At 38.3% G+C, this 20,588-nt stretch overlaps 1 protein-coding gene across 1 annotated transcript; it reads right to left on the bottom strand.

Moving 5' to 3' along the window:
- Positions 1–1,693: 1,693 nt before the first annotated feature.
- On the bottom strand, positions 1,694–18,689 carry LOC128553223 (uncharacterized; the record flags this gene model as incomplete). Its single annotated transcript, XM_053534346.1, has 3 exons — positions 18,514–18,689; positions 9,964–10,177; positions 1,694–1,813 (listed from the first exon to the last, which is right to left on the bottom strand). Coding segments are annotated over exons 1-3 (447 nt in total), but the record flags the coding sequence as incomplete, so codon positions are not given.
- Between the last annotated feature and the right edge of the window lie 1,899 nt (positions 18,690–20,588).

A 20,588-nucleotide genomic window follows, 5' to 3' on the forward strand; every position in this document is an offset into this window, starting at 1 on the left:
TCTTGTATCCTTTGACCTCTAAGTGTGACCTTGACCTTAGACCTAGGGACCTGGATCTTGCGCATGACACTCCGTCTCATGATGGTAAACAATTGTGCCAACTTTCATCAAAATCCCTCCATGCATGTAGAAGATATGCTAACCCTAACCCTAACCTAACCCTAACCCTATTTTTAGTAACAATGACCTTGACCTTGATCCCAGAAACCCCAAAATCAATCCCAAGCTACAACTTTATATAAGTTTTCTATACACCAAGTTTCATCATGATAGCTCATTCCTAAGTTAAGTTATTGACCGAAACCCTATTTCTATTTTAAGTAGCAGTGACCTTGACCTTGACCCCAGAAACCCCAAAATCGATCCCAGCCTTTGTCTTGATATAAGCTACATACATACCAAGTTTTATTCAAATATCTTTACCGAAACAAAAGTTATTGACCGGAAACCCTTTTTCTATTTTAAGTAACAGTGACCTTGACCTTGACCCCAGAAACCCCCAAATCAATCCCAGCCTTTGTCTTGATATAAGCTACATACATACCAAGTTTTATTCAAATATCTTTACCGAAACAAAAGTTATTGACCGGAAACCCTTTTTCTATTTTAAGTAACAGTGACCTTGACCTTGACCCCAGAAACCCCAAAATCAATCCCAGCCTTTGTCTTGATATAAGCTACATACATACAAAGTTTTATTCAAATATCTTTACCGAAACAAAAGTTATTGACCGGAAACACCAGTTTGACGCCGGCGCCCACGCCCGCCCGACCGACATCTACCCCAATGTAATAACTCAGGTTTTCGTTGAAAACCTGGTTAAAAATTGACCACGCCCCCTGGCGGCCATGTTTTTCGACAAATCGGTATAATTTGAATAATTTTGGTAGAGGGTGACCTAACAACTATTTTTGTGAAATTATTTCTAAATCGGACCATCTGTTTAGGAGATGTCGTTTGAAGATTTTTCTATTTTTAGCTCTAGCGGCCCCTATGTGCAACCAAGCAGAACTGTTTGAACAACTTTGGTAGAGGACCACCCAAGCAACATCTAGGCCAAGTTTCATCAAAATCCATTCAGTGGTTTTGGAGGAGATGTCGTTTAAACATAACTGTTGACGACGTACGACGGACACAGCGTGATCGCAATACCTCACCATGAGCACTTTGTGCTCAGGTGAGCTAAAAAATGAGAAAGTTCTATGCCAGGTTGCTACAAACTACAGTTTGGAGTTGATACCAACGAACCTAAGCAAAATGTATTAAGCATAGACCGCATATGGTTGGCTAGTTTCATATTACTAACTAGGTGTTTTATACATGTTTTATGTTACCTCCAGTGTGTTTGACAGATATTCACAATACCTGCTGGGAAATGACTACCGGCTGAATGTTGAATTTTTATTACCTGCTTGATTTTCCATACATATTTCACATTTGCTAACACTGTCAGCCGCTGATGCATTTTCTATCGGCCGTTGCCAGCATCGTATATTTCTTGTTTGTATGCATGTCTGGAAGCATAATGAAACCAATTAAGATATTTATTGCTCATATCAAGATTTAACAATGTTAAACGCCAGCACACAATGTTTCATAACTCGCCCATACTTAAGTCAGTCACAGGAATAGATTTTAAATTGATCGTAATGCTCGTGTATTGTTCTGAGGTAGCAAATTAATCTGAAATACCTTTATCTCTCTTAAAATATTTGTTGAAGTCAACTGTTCGTCTTTAAGACATTTAGCTGACAGACCTGCAAGATCCTTGGCCACTTCAAATGGTTGTTTTTTGTCATTTTTCCAAATACCCTAAAAAGTAAAAGAGAAAAAAAACAATCCTTTTATAATAACGGTCTTCTGAGAATATTCTGATGCTATTTGACGGCATATTGTTGCGCTTTACTATTATTTCGACCTCGGAGTAAATATCTGCAAATGAAAAAGAAAACTGGTTATGCTAAAAGGTGTAAAGTTTCCTTTTGTAGCGGCCATCAGTACCATAAAATGTAATAGTTTCTTCTTTTCTTGCAAACAGTATGATTTCTGTGGGCAAAGTTTAGCAATAGAACTGCATTTAATATATGTTGTTCGGGAACTTGGATACCACAGTAAACAACGACTGTGCGCTGATTCACTTTACAATTTTATTCTCAAGCGTAGCGATTCTCTGAATTTACAAACAATTAGACATATTTGCGTAAGAAATGTAAAAGGTAAAGACGTAAATTCAAATTAGAAATGTAATACGTTTCTAACATATGTGATTGCTATAGAAGCCAATTTGGACTGAACTGTCTTATGGCCTTGCCGAGACCTTTAGGATGATAGTCTTGATGTTCTGTCGTCTGCAAAGGCATTAAATATACGCGTGGTTGGTATTTTGGACATTTTTTTGTTATTCATATACCGTGCTTTATGATACCATTATGTGTGTAAATAATTCACCTGGTGGGGATTAACTTTTATTTCCACTGTCCTGTGTGGAGTTGGAGGACGAATGATTTCAGATACAATGTCTTCTATCAAATGGTCACGAAGAAATACGCCCCGCCCGGGAATGAATCAAACTCTGTAGATCTGCGCTCTCCCTATTGAGCTAAGCGCGCGGACTTCCTGTAACTTTAAAACTTGATAGGAATTAACAGTCAGGTTTGGTGCACCATTAACTGGTTTAAGCATACAGCACTATGTGATTTCTGTCTAAGGCAATTTGATTCAAATCATCTCCCTATAAACGTTCTAATTAGATTGCAGCTTGCAGAGGCATCGGTCTTAGAATGAAACTTTTCTGATTTTTTTCTTTTTGTATTATTGAAAATGTCATTATTTAGCCTATCAATATATTTAAAATAATTTAATTCTTACCAAAAGTTTAGTTTTTATTTTGTTCTCTGTCCAATCCCTCAGCTCATTTTCTCCCTTGATAAAGGGCTCTTTTCCGGTGAGTAGCTGTCTAATGACTAAAAAATATTTATATGTAGTTAATTAAGATCCCTATTATCTAGTAACGTTATTAAAAGAATTTTCAGTTTAATAGTTTCCATTTGGTTAAGAAACACATGGACGTAATTAAGGTGTGTGGAGGTCAAATGAAACATACTGGGACGCCTAAGGGCTCCGTTCACACCGTTTCAATCAACAGATCTAGTGCTGCATACTAATTTACAGTTGTTAGATAAGCAATCACCTGATAACTGGCGCGAGGTAGGTAAACATTTTTTTTGACCAGACATGTCTTACACTAATGTTCTGCCCTTTAGTTCGACAGATGCCACAGAAGTTGGAATACAAACATTATGGTCAGCTGAAATCTTTAAATGTGACTTTTATCTTTTGGCACTTTCTGTGACATGCAGGCTCCATAACCTCAGAAACCTCTCTAAATTTCAGTTTATATAAATTTTTACTCGTTTAGGGTAAACCCATAATTTTATGTAGGGACCATATGCAGCTCTTCATGAAAATGCACTCTCCGTATCATTGAAGGTTCCATGTGCACCGTCGTATATAAATGCAGGTGTCTTTAAATTGAATTTTGGTACTTGGCACTTACCCAGGTGCTAGAGGGCATGGACGTTAGCTTGTATTTACACTACAGTTCATGAAAGTCTCAGTAAAACCTAACCTCTAATATTTTCATTTATTTCGAGTTGGGCGACCTGTCGTTTTCCACTATCTGTTGTATGAAATGCTACCAACAGAAATGTATTTAGATTCTAAATATGATATCATTTTCTTAGTCTTTATCTTTATTTATTCAGTATCACTTAACCAAGAAAGACTTTGGCAGAAAACCTAAAACATAGGTTGAAAGGTATAATTATTTCAACAAGAGGGCCATGATGGCCCTATATCGCTCACCTGAGTAGAGTTGTTTACTTGAACAAATTTCTTTGCTAAAGCTTTAAAAACAAGAAAATTAGGAGAGTGGGTCAAGGTAAAGATTATGCAAGATTACCTTTGAAATCTGTAAAAAAATATTACAGGTGGTCCAAATCCTTTTGCTGTAGCTTAAAAAACAAGAAAGTAGGTCAGTAGGTCACATTGAGGGTCAATGAAAGTCAGTTTTAATATCGGCATGCAAAACTATACATCTCATCCAAATTTCACAGCTGTATCTTGAAAAACAAGAAAGTAGGTCAGTAGGCCATATTCAAGGTCACTGAAAATCAGTTTTAAGATCGTTGTGCAAAACTGTACATGTCATCCAAATTTCAAGCCTGCATCTTAAACAAGAGGGCCATGATGGCCCTAGGTCGCTCACCAGAGTAACATACCATAACAAACATGTTTGACCTAGTGACCCAGTTTTTGACACCACATGACCCAGTTCCAAACTCATCTGAGTTTTCAAGGGAAACATTCTGACAAAGTTTCATGAAAATTGGAGCAAAAAAGTGGCCTCTAGTGTTTTTTTTCTTCGATTTGGCTTAGTAACCTAGTTTTTTACCCAACCGGACCTAATTTTTTAACCTGTCCGAGATTTCATGGAGACAAATATTCTGACTAATTTTCATTAAGATTGGACCAAAAATTGCCCTGAGTGTAAACAAGCATTTTCTTTCATTTGACCTAGTGACCTAGTTTTTGACCCCGAATGACCCAGATTAAAACTCGTCCATGATTTCATAAAAACAAACATTCTGACAAAGTTTCGTGAAGATCGGAGCAAAAAAGTGGCCTCTAGAGTATAAACAAGCTTTTCCTTTGATTTTACTAAGTGACCTAGTTTCTGACCCTACATGACCCAGAGTCGAAATCATATAAGACTTCATGATACCAAACATTCTGACCAAATTTTATGAAGATAGAATCAAAAATGTGGCCCCTAGAGTGTTAACAATATTTTCCTTTGATCTGACCTAGTGCCCTAGTTTTTGACCCCACACGACCCAGATTAAAACTTGCCTGAAGATCAACAAGATAAACATTTTGACCAAGTTTCATGAAGATAGGTTCATAAATATGGCCTCTTAGAGTGTTAATAAGCTTTTCCTTTGATTTGACCGGGTGACCTAGTTTTTGACCCCACACGACCCAGATTAAAACTTGGCCTGAAGATCAACAAGATAAACATTTTGACCAAGTTTCATGAAGATAGGTTCATAAATATGGCCTCTTAGAGTGTTAATAAGCTTTTCCTTTGATTTGACCGGGTGACCTAGTTTTTGATCCCACATGACCCAGATTCGAACTTGGCCTAGAAATCATCCAGACAAACATTCTGACCAATTCTCAAAAGTTTCAAACTTAAAATGTGGTATCTAGAATGTTAACAAAATTTTCCTTGACCTAGTTTTTGACCCGTGATAACCCATATTCAAACTTGGTCTAAAGATCATCAAGATAAACATTCTGACCAAGTTTCATGACAATAGGGCCAAAATGTGGCCTCGACAGTGTTAACAAGCTTTTCCTTTAATTTTACTGGGTGACCTAGTTTTTGACCCCACATGACCCAGATTAGAACTTGACCTAGAGGTCATCAAGACAAACATTCTGACTAATTCTCATGAGTTTCAAACTTAAAATGTGGTATCTAGAGTGTTAACAAGATTTTCCTTTGATCTGGCCTAATGACCTAGTTTTTGACCTGACATGACCCAGATTCAAACTTGGCCTAGGAATCATCAAGATAAACATTCTGACCGAGTTTCATGAAGATAGGGTCATAAATGTGGCTAGAGTGTTAACAAGCTTTTCCTTTGATTTGACCTGGTGACCTAGTTTTAGACCCCAGATGACCCAATATCGAACTCGTACAAGATTTTATTGAGGGTAAGATTCTGACCAAGATTCATTAAAATTGGGCCAAAATTGTGACCTCTAAAGTGTAAGCAGTCAAATTGTTGACAACGACGGACGACGACTGAAGTTGACGGACACAGGGCGATCAAAAAAGCTCACCTTGAGCACTTCGTGCTCTGGTGAGCTAAAAACAAGAATGTAGGTCAGTAGATCACATTCACGGTCACTGGAATTCTTTTTTAAGATCGGTGTGCAAAACTGTAGAAGTCATCCAAATTTCAAGGCTGTATCTTAAAAAAACAAACAAGAGGGCCAAAATGGCCCTATATCGCTCACCTGTTATCATTGCACTTAAGGACAAGGTCAAATAATGACCTAGTTTTTAAAGGCATGTGACCCAGTTTTGTACTTGACCTAGATATCATCAAGGTGAACATTCTCACCAATTTTCATGAAGATCTCATGAAAAATATGGCCTTCAGAGAGGTCACAAGGTTTTTCTATTTTTAGACCTACTGACCTACTTTTTGACCACACGTGACCCAGTTTCGAACTTGACCTAGATATCATCAAGGTGAACATTCTCACCAATTTTCATGAAGATCCATTGAAAAATATGGCCTCTAGAGAGGTCAAAATGTTTTTCTATGTTTAGACATAGTGACCTAGTTTTTGACCGCAGTTGACCCGGTTTCAAGCTTGACCTAGATATCATCAAGATGAACATTCAGACCAACTTTCATACAGATCCCATGAAAAATATGGCCTCTAGAGTGGTCACATGGTTTTTCTATTATTTGACCTACTGACCTAGTTTTTGACCGCATGTGACCCAGTTTCTAAATTCGCCTAGATATCATAAAGATAAACATTCTGACCAATTTTCATGCAGATCCCATGAAAAATATGGCCTCTACAGAGGTCACAAGGTTTTTCTATTATTTGACCTACTGACCTAGTTTTTGACCGCACATGACCTAGTTTTGAACTTGACCTAGATATCATCAAGATGAACATTCTGACCAATTTTCATGCAGATCCCATGAAAAATCTGACCTCTAGAGAGGTGACAAGGTTTTTGTTTTATTTGACCTAATGACCGACTTTTAGACCGCACATGAACCAGTTTCAAAATTGACTTAGATATCATCAAGGTGAACATTCTGACCAATTTTCATGAAGATACATTGAAAAATATGGCCTCTAGGGAGGTCACAAGGATTTTCTGTTTTTAGACCTACTGACCTAGTTTTGAACCGCAGTTGACCCAGTTTCAAACTTGATCTAGATATCATCAAGATGAAAATTCTGACCAATTTTCATGCAGATCCCATGAAAAATACGGCCTCTACAGAGGTCACAAGGTTTTTCTATTATTTGACCTACTGACCTAGTTTTGGACTGGACATGACCCAGTTTCGAACTTGACCTAGGTATCATCCAGATGAACATTCTGATCAATTTTCATGAAGATCTTGTGAAAAATATGGCCTCTATAGAGGTCACAAGGTTTTTCTATTATTTGACCTTCTGACCTAGTTTTTGACCGCAGTTGATCCGTTTCGAACATAACCTAGACATCATCAAGATGAACATTCTGACCAATTTTCATGCAGATCCCATGAAAACTGTGTCCTCTACAGAGGTCACAAGGTTTTTTTTACTATTGGACCTACTGACCTAGTTTTGGACCGGACGTGACCCAGTTTCGAACCTGACCTAGATATTATCAAGATGAACATTCTGACCAATTTTCATAAAGATCTTATGAAAAATATGGCCTAGAGAGGTCACAAGGTTTTCCTATTTTTAGACCTACTGACTTAGTTTTTGACCGCACATGACCCAGTTTCGAACTTGCCTAGATATCATCAAGGTGAACATTCTGACTAATTTTCATAAAGATCCCATGAAAACTGTGTCCTCTAAAGTGGTCACAAGCAAAAGTTTACGCACGGACGCACGCACGGACGGACGGACGACGGACGCTGCGTGATCACAAAAGCTCACCTTGTCACTTTGTGACAGGTGAGCTAAAAAGTAGGTAAGTAGATCAAGGTTACAGCCAAGTGACTCCTAGTTACTTGGGGTCATAAGGTAATCATAATTAAACAGTCTAGGAAATATGATCAGATAATGTTTGAAGTATTGTTTCCTATATAACTCATATAAAAACTATGTGACCCTCGGGGCGGGGCCTCTTTTCGCCCCAGGGGAATAATTTGAACAATCTTGATAGAGAGCCACTAGGCAATGCTACATACCGAATATCAAAAGCCTAGGCCTTGCAGTTTCAGACAAGAAGATTTTTTAAAACAAGAGGGCCATGAAGGCCCTGTATCGCTCACCTGACCTATTGATCATCAAGATTAACATTCTAAGTTTCATGAAGATACAGTCATACATGTAAATGTGGCCTCTAGAGTGTTAACAAGCTTTTCCTTTGATTTGACCTGGTGGCCTAGTTTTTGACTCCACCTGACCCAGATTTGAACTTGACCTATAGATCATCAAGATTAACATTCTGACCAAGTTTCATTAAGATAAGGTCATAAATGTGGCCTCTAGAGTGTTAACTAGCTTTTCCTTTGATTTGACCTGGTGACCTAGTTTTTGACCCTACATGACCCAGATTCAAACTGGACTTTGAGATAATCATGATTAACATTCTGACAAAGTTTCATGAAGATACAGTCATAAATGTGGCCTCTACAGTGTTAACAAGCTTTTCCTTTGATTTGACCTAGTGACCTAGTTTTTGACCCCAGATGACCCAATATCAAACTCATCCATGATTTTATTCAGGGTAACAATCTGACCAAGTTTCATTAAGATTGGACTAAAATTGTGAACTCTAGAGTGTTAACATGCTTTTCCTTTGATTTGGCCTGGTGACCTAGTTTTAACCCCAGACGACCCAATATCGACTTTGTCCGAGATTTTAATGAGGGTAACATTCTGACCAAGTTTCAGTAAGATTGGGTCAAAATTGTGACCTCTAGTGTGTTAACAAGCTTTTCTTTTGATTTGACCCGGTGACCTAGTTTTTGACTCCAGATGACCCAATATCAAACTCATCCAAGATTTTATTGAGGGCAACATTCTGGCCAAGTTTCATTAAGATTGGGCCAAAATTGTGACCAAGATTTTATTGAGGGTAACATTCATTAAGATTGGGTCAAAACTGTGACCTCTAGAGTGTTAACAGTCAAATTGTTGACGACGGACGACTGACGACGACGGAAACAGGGCGATCACAAAAGCTCACCTTGAGCACTTCGTGCTCAGGAGAGCTAAAAATTCCTATATGTGTATGTAAAACTTGGGACCCTCGAGGCGGGGCCTCTTTTCAACCCAGGGGCATAATTTGAACAATCTTGGTAGAGAACCACAAGGCAATGCTACATACCAAACATCAAAGGCCTAGGTCTTGTGGTTTCAGACAAGAAATTTTTTAAATTCTTTTCCTATTTAAGTCTATGTAAAACTTGAGACACCCGGGGCGGGGCCTCATTTCAACCCAAGGGCATAATTTGAACAGTTTTAGTAGAGAACCAAAAGGCAATGCTACATACCAAATATCAAAGGCCTAGGTCTTTTGTTTCAGACAAGAAGATTTTTTAAGTTTTTTCCTATATAAAAAGTCTATGTAAAACTTGGGATCCCCGGGACGGGCCTCTTTTCACCCCAGGGGCATAATTTGAACAATCTTTATAGAAGACCATTAGATAATGGCACATGCCAAATATTGAGGCTCTATGCCTTGTGGTTTTGGACAAGAAGATTTTCATGTAAACTATGCGACCCCCAGGGCGGGGCCATATTTGACCCTAGGGGAATAATTTGAACAACATCGGTATAGGACCACTAGATGATACTACATACCATATATAAAAGCCCTATGACCTGTGGTTTTGGACAAGAAGATTTTTAAAGTTTTTCCTTTCGGTTGCCATGGCAACCAGAGCTCTACATGGAATTCAATTCTTTGATTTTTTTTAAAGAAGACCATCCAAGGAACATCCCTGTAAAGTTTCATCAAAATTGGCCTGATGGTTTAGGAGGAGATGTTGTTTAAAGGAAAGTGTTGACGGACGGACGACCGACGCCGGACGGATGGACGGACGGTGAGCGATCACAATAGCTCATCCTGAGCCTTTGGCTCAGGTGAGCTAACAAATCATCATATAAAACAGAAAAGACAGACCAACTCCTAAATTATGGCAATCAGCATATTTTGTAAGCATGGCATGTCGAATGGTCTTAAAGTGCCCAGGGGTATGCGGAAGTTGTTTCATGGTTGTCTTTACGCTGTCATGGCCTTCTCTCATCTCCCGAGCAAGTCCAAAATCTATCAATCTGGCATTGTTACATTTATCAAGAACTATGTTTAGTGCTTTTATGTCCATGTGGATGATGGCTCCCCTACAGTGATATAAACAAATGCTGATCAACTTAAAAAACGCAGAACTGTGTTAAATACTATGGGCTACTGAACAACCAGTACAAGTAGGGAAAAATACTCAATGTTCTATGCCATTATTCTCAGTAGTATATATTAAATTCCTGTTCACGTTTCATTTAAGTGTAAAGGACGAGATATGATAAGATATGCGAAATGGTCCCCTAAATAATTAGAATATGAAAACTCCATAATTGAAATTTACCGTCTAAAACAAACAAGAGGGCCAAGATGGCCCTAGGTCGCTCACCTGAGAAACATACCATAATAGTGTAAACATGTCTGACCTAGTGATTTCATGGAAACAAATATTCTGGCCAATTTTCATTAAGATTGGACCAAAAATGTGGTCTCTTGAGTTTAAACAATTATTTTCTTTGATATGACCTAGTGACCTACATTTTGACCCCAGATGACCCATATTCAAACTTGACCTAGATGTCATCAAGGCAATCATTCTGACCAAATTTCATGAAGATCAATTGAAAAATACAGCCTCTATTGCATACACAAGGGTTTTCTTTGATTAGACCTAGTGACCTACTTTTTGACCCCAGATGACCCATATTCCAACTCGACCTAGATTTCATCAAGGCAATCATTCTGTCCAAATTTCATGAAGACCAATCGAAAAATACAGCCTCTATCGCATACACAATGTTTTTCTTTGATTTGACCTAGTGACCTAGTTTTTGATCTCAGATGACCCATATTTGAACCCGACCTAGATTTTATCAAGGCAATCATTCTGACCAAATTTTATGAAGTTCAATTGAAAAATACAGCCTCTATCGCATACACAATGTTTTTCTTTGATTTGACCTAGTGACCTAGTTTTTGACCCTAGATGACCCATATTCGAACTCAAGCTAGATTTCATCAAGGCAATCATTCTGACCAAATTTCATGAAGATCAATTTAAAAATACAGCCTCTATCGCATACACAATGTTTTTCTTTGATTTGACCTAGTGACCTAGTTTTTGAAACCAGATGACCCATATTCAAACTCGACCTACAATTCATCAAGGCAATCATTCTGACCAAATTTCATGACGATCAATTGAAAAATACAGTCTCTATCGCATACACAAGCTAAATGTTGACAGACGACAGACAGACATACAGATGACGGACGCCGAACATCGGCCGATCACAATAACTAACCTGAGCAGCATTGCTCAGGTGAGCTAAAAAGAAGATCATAATCATTAAAACTATGACTTTAAAAAACTTCAAAACCAAGTTATTTGTACGATTCAGACCTTTAAATACTCGAGGTCCGTGACTTTTACCGTTTTTACGCGCGATTTACACACTACATGCTCAATTTTCACTGTGAGCCGGATCTGGTGTCAAGCTGACGTTTTGCTGAGAAAATAAGGTTACTAAAATATACATTTTCAGAAAAAATCAGCTTGACACCCGGTCCGGCTCATATTGAATTTCCACTTTTTTCGCAATTTTTAGCCTCTCTTTTCCAAGAAGGAAACATGATAACGTGCTCATCTCTAAGCAACCGAGCATCAAACAGATACGCGGGAGTTTTGTTCTAACCATGAAACTGATAACTAAAAGTTGTTTTCAGAAGAAAATTAAATGTTTAGAGCCGAGTTTAATGCAAAAGTGAAACTGAAAGTAGATCTGGACTTTTTGATGATCAGTTAAATGTTTTACATGAACTGTATTTCGGGAATATTTTAAAGTTGATTTTGTTTTAATAAGCGGCATTTTTAAAGAAAGACTAAAATATAATTAAAGTTGTTTAAAAAGTTAATTGTTATTGTTTCCATAAATGTTACAGAGACAAGAAAGATAACTCATGCGCATCGCAACTAGTAGACACATGCAGATAGTTCTTTTTCTTTAAAAATTATGACGTAGTTTGTATTAAGTGTCTGTGACGCAATCGGTACGAAAGACGGTTGAAATGAAATTTATGTCTGGTGTCAGTGGTATGCGAGATCGATTCCCAACAAATGAAAAATAGTAAGTCACAACTCTGAATTTTCTCATCAATCTTGAAATACATGTACTCCGTTTCATGGCCTTACGAAGTTACATAAATAGGCGTATATTGAGTCAATTAATGTCACTGACATGTCATTTCCGGTGTGAATATTTCATTTTATGAAGAAAAGATAAAATCCCTATATATAACCATTTTTAAAACACAATAGCTAAGCTATATTTGTGTTTAAAGAATAACTAAAATATCGAAAGACATCGACATTTGTTTGTAATAATTTATTGTAGGTCGATTGAGATTTGATTTGTTTTGCGTTTTAACGCCGTTTTTCAACAGTAACGGACAGTTAATTTTACCAAAGTTCCTGGATTCCGTACCAGTAGGAACCTGTTATCCGCAAGTAATTGTAAACTTCCCCACATGATTCTGAGATGGAGGATTAATGACTTTAGTCATAATATCCCTTATCAAAGCGTCACGGAGAAGAAAAGCCTCGCCCAGGGATTGCACTCACGATCCTGCGATCCGTAGACCTGCGGTCTCCTTATTGAGCTTGTGAAGCAAATTCTACAACTGATATAAATCAATTTCGACATTTCACTCCTGATGAATCCATCATCAGGGTTGGAGCAGAGAAACCAGTTTCCCTTTTAAAGACAAGCATCCAAGCAAGGGAGCTACTGGTAATATTTTCCACGTCTTTGGTATGACGGTGCCGGAGATCGAACCCTACCCCACCCCCCACCACACACACACACTCGAAGCGGGCGCGGACTAGCTAAGCTCTCAGCACTGTTAATGAATACGCGTTTGAAATTCGATGAAAGTCAAAGCGGTAAACCACAGTAAAGCCGGGTCATCTATTTCTCACTGTGCAACCTGGACTTATTTTGTAATACCTACCGCTCTAATGAATTCAGTGTTTAATACCATTAGAATAAAATCAAATGTCTTCACGCGCGCATAAAAATGTTACTACTTGGGTATATCCAAGGTCGTCTTGGACACTTATTTTAATATAAACGCAATATATATTATAAATGCAACAATCGTAATTGGAATATAACATAATGAAGTAAAATCATATAATTTTCTTTCATCTATAACCCAAAATCTTTTGCAGGAAATCGGAAACATTTTACGTTACATATACAAGGGCATTTTGGCGGGAAGCTGCACGTGTCTTTCATGTCACTCCTTCCGTAATGATCTAACATTACATACGCTGTTGTATATTTCGTGCTTCTCATATCAATATTATAGGTTGTGTCAAAGGAAACGTTTTTGATTTAATCCAAGAAATAAAGTTGAATAAACTACACAGATATGCTTCCATAGTTATTATACCGATTTAATTCGGTTCCGGCGACGTTTCTGCAGGTATGTGTTTTAGTTATGTGGTTAGAATTTAATAATATTCAACTCGTATATTATGTTTTCAAGCAAAATGAACATTGTCGTTTTTTCAACTTACTTGGTGAAAATATTTCATTACATATTTAAATAAAACAAGCAAATTCGATGAATTGGTATCCCCCGCCGAAAGGGTCTGTGGTGAGGAACGGCAAAAAGAATATATCTGGCAAAAAGTTAAGAATGTTACAAAGAAGCAAATACTTTCATTAGTCAAAATCAAATTAGCAGAAGATAACTGCTTTTTTTTTGGGGGGGTGGGGGGGGGGAGGGGTACAAAACTTTACATGTTGATTAGAAATATTGATGGAAAATGAAAAATGAAAAAAAAATGGGGGGAGGCGAGAATGCATGATCGGGATGATCGGGATGGTGAGCATAACTGGGTGGAAGAGTGAGGTGAGAGAATGGTACAACTTTGCATGTTGATAAATATTCATGGAAGGTTCACGGAAAAGAATGAAAGAATAAAATTCTTCCGATTGTTTGCTTTGTTATGTACAAATCTGTGGATTTTAAACAATTAAAGGGCAATTACTCTATGGAAAATTGACCAATAAAAAAAGACAAGAGATCACAGAGTGATCTTGGCGCCCACCATTGAGCCATTTTTGAATGTTCCAAATTTCAAGACTAGCTCAAGGTCAAAATCAAGGTCAAATTTCATTTCGGTACAAAACACTGTGCATGTGGTCCATGCATGTAGTCCAAATTTGAAAGCTGTAGCTTGAGAAATGTGGAAGTAGGTCACTAGGTCAATTTCAAGATCAAAGTTCATTTCGGTACACAAAACGTGGTCCAAATTTGAAGGTTGTCACTTGAGAAATGTGAAATAGGTCACTAGGTCAAAATCAAGGTCAAATTTCATTTCGGAACACAAAACTATGCATGTGGTCCAAATTTGAAGCCTGTACCTTCAAAAATGTGAAAGTAGGTCACTAGGTCAATGTCAAGGTCAAAGCTTTTTTTCGGTGCACAAAACTATGCATGTGGTCCAAATTTGAAGACTGTAGCTTGAGAAATGTGAAAGTAGGTCACTAGGTCAAAATCAAGGTCAAATTTCATTTCTGAACACAAAACTATGCATGTGGTCCAATTTGAAGCCTGTACTTTCAAAAATGAGAAAGTAGGTCACTAGGTCAATGTCAAGGTCAAAGTTGTTTTCGGTGCACAAAACTATGCATGTGATCCAAATTTGAAGACAGAAATGTGAAAGTAGGTCACTAGGTCAAAATCAAGGTCAACTCATGTCAAGGTTCATCTTGCCACTCAAAACAATACAGTCATGTGGTCCAAATTTTTATGTTGTAGGTTATAGGCAAGAAGATTTTAAAAGTTTTTCCTTATGTAAGTCTATATGAACCATGTGACCCCCGGGGCGGGGCCATATTTGACCATAGGGGGATAATTTGAACAAACTTGGTAGAGAACCACTAGATGATGCAACATAACAAATATCAAAGCCCTAGGCTTTGTGGTTTGGACAAGAAGATTTTCAAAGTTATTCCCTTTATGAGTCTATGTAAACCATGTGACCCCCAGGTCAGGGCCATATTTGACCCTAGGGGAATAATTTGAACAATCTTAGTAGAAGACCACTAGATGATGTCACATACAAAATATCAAAGCCCTAGGCCCTGTGGTTTTGGACAAGAGGTTTTTCAAAGTTTTTCCATATATAAGTCTATATAAACCATGTGACCCCCAGGGCGGGGCCATATTTGACCACAGGGAAATAATTTGAATCATCTTGGTAGAGGGACCACTAGATAATGGTACATACCAAATATCAAAGCCCTAGGCTCTGTGGTTTTGGACAAGAAGATTTTCAAAGTTTTTCCCTATATAAATCTATGTAAATTATAAAAATAAACAAAGGGCCATAACTCCCTAACTCACTCAAAAATTGTTGAACCAGTCTGATTTTCAGGGGGACACAACTAAGGTACCAGTACATCATTCTGACAAAGTTTTTTCAAAATCCCCCCAGTAGTTTCTGAGGAGATGCGATAACGAGAAATTGTTAATGGACGGAAGGACGGACGGATGGACGGGCCACGGACGCAGAGTGATTTGAATAGCCCACCATCATCATCAAAGTATGTTGGTTCATATTTATTTCAAGTTTCATGAAATTCTACAAACTTGTTACTGAGAAATGGCTGCAGACGTGTATTTTTCATTAAATCAAGGGCAATAACTATAACAATAAAGGAAATTGACCAATCCAAAAACAAACTTGACGGGCATCATTGCAGTATGTCGGCTCATGTTTATTTCAAGTTTGATGAAATTCTACCTGCTAGTTACTGAGAAATGGCTGCGGACGGACATTTTTGTGCATTTTTCATTAAATCAAAGGCAATAACTCTAAGGGAAATTGACCAATCAAAAAAAAACTTAAAGGGCATCATCGCAGTATCTTGGTTCATGTCTATTTCAAGTCTGATGAAATTCTACCTGCTAGTTACTGAGAAATGGCTGCGGAAGGACATTTTTCGTTAAATCAAGGGCAATAACTCTAAGGGAAATTGACCAATCCAAAATAAACTTGACGGGCATCATCGCAGTATGTTGGTTCATGTTTATTTCAAGTTTCATGAAATTCTACCACATAGTTACTGAGAAATGGCTGCGGACGGACGGACGGACTGACTGACGGACAGACAACGCCATTTCAATACCCCCTCCCGATTTCATCGGCGGGGGATAAAAATACTGAAAATATGAAGAATGGAAACTTGTAAGACAAAGTCCTGCCTCCTGATTTATCCGACGAATATTTTGTTTTATACGAATATCATACAACAAGAAGAACATTCCGTATATGAAACAAAATACACTAAATATGTAAGGAGATATAGAAGCAAACATGTTTTTAAAAAGTTATTTCATCAAGTATGTGAACTAACTCGCTAAATTACTATAAATCAAACTAGAGTTGTAACAGGAGTGACGAATTATACCCCCACAGTATGGCCTTGTCACAGAACTAAGCCAATGTCAAAGCTGAACTTCCTTGACCTTTTACCTACTGACCTCAAAATCAATAAAGGTCATCTGCTGGTCATGATCAACCTCCCTATGAAGTTTCATGATCCTCGGCCCAAGCGTTCTCAAGTTATTATCCGGAAAAGGTTTAAATGACCTTTGACCTTTGGAACCCAAAATAATTACGGGTCATCTGCTGGTCATGACCAACCTCCCTATTAAATTTCGTGATCCTAGTCCCAAGCGTTGTGAAGTTATTGTCCGAAAACCGTTTAAGTGTTCCGGGTCACTGTGAACTGGTCACTGTGAACTTGACCTGTGATCTGCTGACCTCAAAATCATTAGGGGTCATCTGCTGGTCATAACCAACCTCGCTATCAATTTTCATGACCCTAGGCCCAAACGTTCTCAATTCATCCAGAAACCGTTTAACTGTTTCGTGTTATTGTGACCTTGACCTTTGACCTACTAACCTCAAAGTCGAACATGACCTGTATTTAATCATGTTACACCTGTGTACAAAAATTTAAGATCCTAGACCCAAGCGTTCTCAAGTTATCGTCTGGGAACCGTTTAACAGTTCCGAGTCACTGTGACCTTGACCTTTGACCTACAGACCTCAAGTCGAACCTGACCTGTATTTCAAGATGTTACATCTGTGTACCAAAAAATATGATCCTAGGCCTAAGTGTTCTCAAGTTATCATCCGGAAACCATTTAACTGTTCCGAGTCACTGTGACCTTGAGCTTTGATCTACAGACCTCAAAGTCGAACCTGACCTGTATTTCATGATGTTACAGCTGTGTACCAAAATATATGATCATAGGCCCAAGCGTTCTCAAGTTATCATCCGGAAACCGTTTAACTGTTCAGGGTCACTGTGACCTTGACCTTTGACCTATTGACCCCAAATTCGAACTTGACCTGTATTTTCTGATGTTACATCTGTTTACCAAAAATTATTCAAATTGGTCAAGCCTTTCATGAGTTATCATCCGGAAACCACAAAAAACCAACGGACCGACCGCCAAGCTCACTCCTATATACCTTTCACCCCCACCCCCCAAACTTCGTTTTGTGGGGGTATAAAAATGCAAAACTGTTTCTATGTTGCTATGGTAACGCATATGAAATGAAAGTTTCGGATTTTAGTTTTCGAAATTTTCTTGATACGAATTCAAACGAAACAGACATAGTAGTAAGAGAATAAGCCTTTATAGATGTATATAAAAAAAATCTTATTTCTTAAGAGTTTTCGGTCGTCCTTACATGAAAGAGTTATCTCCCTTGTTTTTGCACGATAATTCTGTCTTAGAATACAAAATAAAAATCCGTTTCAAGAAATTGGATCACTCTGTATTGTGACGACATACAATTTATAGGGTTCAGCAATATAAACTAAAATATATTGCAAAATAGTTTTCTATACCCCCATTCTAAATGATCAAATATCTTTTCAGCGTACGTTTTAGATAGATGTAATAATCAATTATTTTTTGGTTCATTACCGACGTCCGGTCATTATATCTTGGTGGGTTTTTAATAATATAGTTAATTACCAATGAAATGGTGTTGTTTTACATGCATATTTAGTGGGGGCCATTTTTGGTTCTTATCATATCCCGTCCTTTCTTCTATTTAGTATCAAAACTCATTCAGATTCCAAGGTTGTAAAACTGAATTGGTAACTAGTCACATAATCAGAATTTACCATTGGTCAGTTTCAAGACTGACCACGAATCAACTAACCAGATGCTCGAGATTTGAGACTAGTCTCCAAGATCTGCCTTATCACGCAAGATCAAGACTTCTTTTCAGTAGCAGAAAATAATATAATTATGTTATCAAATTATTAGTTTGGCTTCGAAAACAAACCTGATTTGTCAATAGCTGAAATAAATATTGGCATTATAATTATATTAATACCTGAAGTTCTTAACAGGAGTATGTAGAAAATCAACTGCTGATGTAATCTGAAAAAGGATTCTAAGTCTTGTGTCAACATCTAAAGTGACTTCCTCTTTCTTTTGCAGCTTCATGTTATCCTTTTCTATAGCATGGAAGAGGTCACCATTCTCCAGGTACGGCGTCAAGAAATAATATGTCCTGAAACAGAACTTTCGGTTCTTAAAATCACTGTGTAAATATAAGAGTATGAACAAAAGGGAACACCATAAACACTGTTTAGAGAAAATCAGTTTATAAGGAATATTTCCTTACACGTATGCATAGAATATGTTCAAGCTACTTAATCCCACGCTGGACAAGACAGATTGACTTCTCAGATTGTTCAGCACGACTTTTATGTCGTGTTATTGGTACTGTTTAGTTTCTCAGCATGACCATTTCGGCCTGGGTGGTTCCAACCCTCCCGCTTTCATAGCCTTGGGTATTGTATAATCACCCCTTGGTTATGGTGCCTGCCTTTTAATTTTGTCTTTTGACAGTTCCTGTGATATGCAGGCTCCATAACCTCAGATCCCCTTTCTAAATTCCAGTTTGTTTAGTTCTGCCCATTGTTTTCTCGTTTGGGGCAAACCCATTACTTTATCTGATCTGGGGACCAAACGCCGCTTTTCATGGAATTACACGACACAACCCGTGTATCATTGAAGGTTCCATGTTCACCGCCGTTTGAATACAACTGCGGATGTCTCTAAATTGCTCTTTGTACTTTTAGCATGTGTAAATGTTGAGTTCTGCTCAATCCGGGGCTAGAGGGCGTGGACAGTAGCATGTATTTCCACTACCGTCCATGAACAGGCTCAATCAAACCGAGCCTGCAACATTTTCGTTTTTCGCCACACTACCTTATGTTTAAGTGGCATCCCCATTTAGCTGTGGATGCATTCCAAGGAACTGATCCACAGGACCTTGGTGTGAACACGCCCAAAACATATGCAGCTAAACTCCAGAACCGGCTAGAGTTTGCATACAGAGCAGCTGCTAGAGAAGCCGGTAAACAAGCCGCTAAAAGAACAAGGACCAGTATGATTAGCGAGTCCGAGAAATCCCATAGAAGCCGGAGACAGGGTGCTGGTGAAGAAGGTTGGCATAAAAGGGACACACAAACTAGCACAGATGGCATCGCGACCCTTATGTTGTGCTAGCAATGCCAAATCCAGTCATCCCAGTGTACCGGGTACAACTTGAGAATGGCAAAGGACAAGTTAGAATCCTTCACAGGAATATGCTCCTTCCACTTAACAGTGTTTCGGTGGACATTCCTGAACAATCTAGGACAGGCCCCATCTGCAAAGATACATCAAAGACTCCCCCTAGAAAGACCAGGCAGACCCTCCCAGCAGAACCCAAACTAGTCTCCAGTTGAGTTCTGACAGCTCCGAGTCAGAAAGTGAAGACGAACAATACAGACCCCCACACCTTAGACCTATGAATCAGCCAGGTTTATTTTACAAAGACTATCCACTAGCACATCTCCATCTACTGGGAGGCAAATACCAGTTCCAGCTCCTAGACGTATGTCCTTTTCGACAAAATCCTGGACAGCCAGAATCACTCTTTATCCCTGTAACAGAGGTCAGATTTTTCTTTCCAGCATTCTTTGAGTGTGAACCCTGACGTTTCACAACTTCCGGTCCCAGAACATTCTGCATCCAACTCAATCCCTGTAGCGGATCCCGTACAGTCAATTACAGACCAACCTAGCGTTGATACTGCCGGAACTGTCCGTCCGCATAGATCACCGTATCCTAGGCGTTCACGAAAATCTCCTGAGCGGTATGGTGAATGGGTGGCCCCTATTTCCGCAGACCACAAATATAGCCAGGTTGTGTTTTTTTTGTCACAGACGATGTCCAGTATTTTATCTTCTTTTAAAAAGCTGTATTGTAAATTGAATTAATTGTGAAAAATTCAATGTAATGGTATGTGCAGGAATATTTCATATATTCTCCTGTTTTCTTTACAGAAGCAAATATTGCTTGAGTTTATATGAATTCAGTTTCATAGTGCTATGGAAATCAATTTATTTCCTATTG

Source organism: Mercenaria mercenaria, unplaced genomic scaffold, assembly GCF_021730395.1.
Source record: "Mercenaria mercenaria strain notata unplaced genomic scaffold, MADL_Memer_1 contig_3602, whole genome shotgun sequence".
Taxonomy (NCBI): domain Eukaryota; kingdom Metazoa; phylum Mollusca; class Bivalvia; order Venerida; family Veneridae; genus Mercenaria; species Mercenaria mercenaria.